The sequence below is a fragment of the Papaver somniferum genome, chromosome 9 (assembly GCF_003573695.1).
Source record: "Papaver somniferum cultivar HN1 chromosome 9, ASM357369v1, whole genome shotgun sequence".
Classification (NCBI taxonomy): domain Eukaryota; kingdom Viridiplantae; phylum Streptophyta; class Magnoliopsida; order Ranunculales; family Papaveraceae; genus Papaver; species Papaver somniferum.
Genome location: NC_039366.1, coordinates 116,199,946 through 116,204,739, shown reverse-complemented (window position 1 = coordinate 116,204,739; position 4,794 = coordinate 116,199,946). Strand labels below are relative to the sequence as shown.

General features: G+C 34.8%; 1 protein-coding gene across 1 annotated transcript; it reads right to left on the bottom strand.

Annotated features, from left to right (window-relative positions):
* Positions 1-828: 828 nt before the first annotated feature.
* On the bottom strand, positions 829-3,414 carry LOC113307589 (protein trichome birefringence-like 33). Its single transcript, XM_026556034.1, has 6 exons — positions 3,128-3,414; positions 2,762-2,996; positions 2,498-2,672; positions 1,637-1,836; positions 1,376-1,534; positions 829-1,289 (listed from the first exon to the last, which is right to left on the bottom strand). The coding sequence occupies exons 1-6, from the start codon at positions 3,333-3,335 to the stop codon at positions 944-946; spliced, it is 1,323 nt and encodes a 440-aa protein (XP_026411819.1). The 5' UTR covers positions 3,336-3,414; the 3' UTR covers positions 829-943.
* Positions 3,415-4,794: the final 1,380 nt, after the last annotated feature.

Below are 4,794 nucleotides of genomic sequence, written 5' to 3'. Positions count from 1 at the left end.
GTCCCGGGGTTTTTCTGCATTTGCGGTTTCCTCGTTAACAAAATTCCTGGTGCCTGTGTTATTTCATTTTCCGCATTATATTGTTTATCTTTATAATTGAAATAATACAGGTTGTGCGTTAAAGGTTAATCGATTAGAGATCCGACCTTGTGGTTGTTGATTTCATTGATTAACACTTGGACATTGGTCTTTGGTACCGTTCAAGTTATTCCTTGTATTTGATCGCTATTGTTTTTAGCTTGAGTAAAAATCAAATCAAGAGAGAGATATTAACTCCTAGAGATACTTTTATCTAGATTGAGTCTGACTGTCTAGTAGATTCTCTAGCAAAGTATTTCGAAGTTAGTCCATACAGATTGCTAAGCGAAATATTAGGTGGTGTTGTTAGACCCCCGCTTTTTCACTTTTATGCCCTTTGCTTTTGACACTTTCGGTTAGTTGGCTCCAGAGGCGGTTGGACTCCTCAAGAGAGTTCAGAAAGTCATGCACAATAATGTCATGACTCCCCGTTCGATGGAGTTTGTTTTTAAAAGGATAGATTTTGCTATCCAAAAAGGGCTTGTGGCCGCAACTTGTTGCTCGCTTGCCTTTATGTAAAAGACTCTATCAATCATATTTCGAAATCAGTCCAAAATTTTCAAAAATTTGTAGATGCTCTAAATTTACTTAGTGGTATTTTTTTCGAAATCTTGTGGAGCATGACATGCTTGTGGATTTTGTTGTTTCCATACGAGATACCCTTTTAAAAATGGGTCAATATTCTTAAGGCTCTTTATTGCACATTTACGGCCAAATATTCACCGAAGGAAGACCAATTTTTCATGCAGGTAGCCTTAGTTACTACTGGACGACTTGATTCAAAATCTTACAATTGGTCGGATTTGGAAAAACAAAATGGTAACTTTACGGAAGTTCCAGAACGGAACAGGATTCTCTATGCGTGTTATTTGTAAGGATAGAAAAGTTTGGTGTATAAGAGTTCATTCCAAGTATCTTGAAGTCCAGGCAAACACCAATGAACACAATCAGCATAACTAGTTGGATTAGCTATCTGCTCTTTTGTTAAGGGATCCCATTGCTTCTTATATATTGTTATATGTGCATCTTTTCTATACTCGGAGAGTTGTGTAATGTTTAGTAATGTAATAGGTACTTTTGATTTACTGAATTCTTGTTTAACCACTTCCATTACTTTTTTCCGAGACCCTAGTCCCCAATATTCTGGATCTTCTATTGGAGTCGTTTGATTGAGACAATTCTCATTTGGTTCCCCACCCCATTCACGGCTCCTGCAAGTAAAACATTCAAGTTATTAAAAAATTGTTGTGAATACACAAAAAAACGGGTCACAATAAAACCTTCGAGATGCACTTACTTCTCGTGGATAGGCGACATGGAAGTGAACATAACCCTATTTTTCTCAGGATTTGTATTTTTTTCTACCCATTTCACCAGACTCTTCATTGCCACACGATATGCATCTTCCGTCTTCAACTCCTCGGTTAATTTCTCTTCATCTTGGAATGATCCTTGTCTACATGCCAAGAACATAAAGTCATTATACTTCATTTTCTTTACATATATGTTTGTTAAGCAAAATGAATCTGAAACTTGTTTACAAGGGTTTTGAGATTACAATAATTTAAACTTCAGCCCAGTACACCACCAAATGTAGGTATTGAACACCAAAACGTCCGCTCCCTTCCAATGTTGACCGTGCTTGTCGATAGAATCTTTACGAACCAATCTATCTGGAAACCTATGGATTATGGCGTTATCGGAGTTTGATTCCAAAAGAAATGGTGCCCAATAAAACTCGATCGTCACATTGTAGTCCTAAATGTTTGAGCAATATAGTTTAGAAGATTGCGACTACTTGTTTATGTACAAGAGAAACCATATAAACACGTAAATTAACTGTTATATTATCTCCCCTTCTTTAAGGCAAGCAAGCTTAATTGAAATCCTTAATTTTTTTTGGTTCATCACGGATTAGGCACTAAAATGTTAAACAAAATAGGGACTGTTTAGTTAAGAAATATAAATAAGGACTAAAATGCTTAACAAAATAGGGACTTAAAAGTAATAATATACGGAATCGTTTATTTATAGAAATGCCATTTTTATAAAAATAAAGATAAATATTTTAAAATTTCGTGTCTTCCAAATGGTACGTCGGATTTTTGTGAATTTTATATATTTTAAAAGCTCTTTCAATCATCTACTTAACGAGTATAGACAACCATATCAAATTTTTACTTTTTAATATATTTATAGTTCTCCGAAAAAATAACTATAAGATTACCTCCGTTTTATTAAAAGTGATACTTTTTTTTTCTTTCCATTTTTACCTAATATTAGACTAAATTGAAAAGTAAAATGAAAGTACCACATTTCAGAAATGGAATGAAAAATTAATGTTTCTGAAAAATTAATATTACCGATGTGCATCGCACGTTCACTAACTGTATATTTAATCATCGTTGGTAGTTGGTACCTTGGCTGTGAATACAGTGAGAGAGTCACTAACGGTTCGCATGGATTTGGCGTGTGCAGGGATGACCTTCTGGAGGAGACACACCATGGAAGTGAATTGACCCCGATTCAAGGAGTCACCAATAAACAACATCCTCTTACCTCTAAGTTTTTCCAGCATGAAACTTGCATTGAAACTGCACAGTTTTAATCAAATGGGTCAACATAAGAATTTAATTATACACGGTCACAAATAAACAAAATTATGAGAGAATTGTTTATGAACCTGGGCAGAGAACAACCATGAGGTTGCCATCTCCAATGTTGATAGCCTTTATCAGGTCTTCCTTCTTTTTGACAAGTGAGTTGAGATGGTATGTATGGACATTCCGGTTCTTCATAAAGCGGTCGATTTGATTCATCGTAGACCCATTTCCCACTAAATACATCACATTCTTGATGATCTTCATCACCATGAGGCTCTCCAATTGCATATGGCAATTTCACCTGCTTCTTAATATCTACTTAATTGCCCATTAAAAAAAAAAAAACTTATATTCTTAGAAAATGATCATAATGTAAGGTCGGAAGACTACATGATTCAAAAACAAGAAGCTGGTTAAGTTAAGATAATTTCACTAATCCTCCTCACCTGTTTCTATCAAAATTGTTTGTTTGTTGTCTGCTTCTGATGCTTCTGGTTGTAACCGATTCAAAGTTTGTCTCAGAAAACAACTAACACTGTTCTCATGAAGAATAGAGAGAAGGAAAACGAAAACTATGAAAGTAAAAAGGTATGGAGAAAGAGTTGTAGTTATTCTACGAGAAGATAGGGATGCAAAGGAGATTGAAGGTTTCATGTTTTTGCTGTTTTTTCTTTGTGGGAGACTCAATCTTTTAATTAGAGCTTAAATACATGCATGAGACTTTCTACACATATTAAGGTAGAAATCAGTTAAATCTTATAGCATTTACAACAACATACATATGCCCAATCATAATCATTAATGTTAAGAGAAAATGTAAACTATTATCAAATTAATTAAGAAATGGAAGTACGTGGGAACTAACAGTTTTTGTTTTATGCTTCAAAATTTTCTTAAAAAAAGTTTTCGTTTCAAATGGAATTACAGTAGAAGTCGGGGTCAGCGCCAACGCGGTATTCAGCTATTTAAAAGAACGCTGAGAAGAGTATGTTTGATTGTCGGAAATCTGTTAAAATCAGAAATTATCCATGGCAATGGGGGTTCATTTTAAGCTAACTACTACAACAGTCTGAACGTGAGGTGGATCAGACAACTAGCGACCTGAAATGAAAGAATAGGATTTTGTATATTAGAAAACATGATAAATAAGTATAAATGTGTCTATGTATACTTTATACTTTAAGTGGGTTTAGGTAGGTGCATGAGAGCAGAGTAGTAGGTATTTGATGATATGCTTCCGTTTGAATTTCTATTGCTAGAAATTAGAGAACACCACTGTTGGTGACATTTCGGCTTCAGTTGGTTAGGTTTGGTTGGTAATTTTAGGACCTATCGATCATCATAGAAAACAATTGAATTAACAATGATTTTATAAACGAACTGGGGAATAAATATATGTATATAAATAAATATATGCCTCGTGGTTAGCGTGTGATGTTTAAGTAATTAGGTGTTTCTGCTACTTTAATGCCAAGCGCAAGCTTCATGGTTAGGTTGTTTTTGATCAATCGTATAATTGTACTGTAGTGGGAATTGAAGATCCCTTTGAAATGGGTGTTTCTTGCGCGAGCTTGGACAAATTGGTGCTGGTGTGGAGCTCGAATTGAATTTGACACTTTTTTATTACTTTTCGATGGAGCGAAGGTGAAAAATATATATTCTTTTTTATGCAAAGAAAACATGTTATTACTCGAGCAAATAGTTTGACAATGTTTGCATCCTCCAAAATTACAATATCAATAAAGCTTGGAGGATGATTAATCCAACATTTCGAAACCTTAAACACTCTTGCATGCCTTGCTAGTCTATTTGCATGTTTATTACATTCTCTTAATGAACTTACATGTTCATAAAGGTTGAGTTTATAATCCAGTAATGATATCTAAGATTAATGCTTGGTTTTCCCAAGATGCAATCTGGTGATCCTTATTGACTGCATCCATCACTAGCCTTGCATCGAGTTCAAAACAAATGGATTGAATCCGTACCTCTCTTCCCAAATTAAAGCTTGTAGTAAACCTACACATTCAGCCTCCTCTGTACTCATCCGGTATCTGCATGCCTGCATCTGGCATGTATGAATTCTCCTGCCAAATTACACATAATTAGTCCA

Coding starts and splice junctions, on each gene's coding strand:
- LOC113307589 (XM_026556034.1), bottom strand. CDS start 3,335: ATGAAACCTTCAATCTCCTTTGCATCCCTATCTTCTCGTAGAATAACT. Junction 2,997..3,127: donor AACAATTTTGATAGAAACAG/GTGAGGAGGATT, acceptor GCAATTAAGTAG/ATATTAAGAAGCAGGTGAAA. Junction 2,673..2,761: donor CATGGTTGTTCTCTGCCCAG/GTTCATAAACAA, acceptor AAAACTGTGCAG/TTTCAATGCAAGTTTCATGC.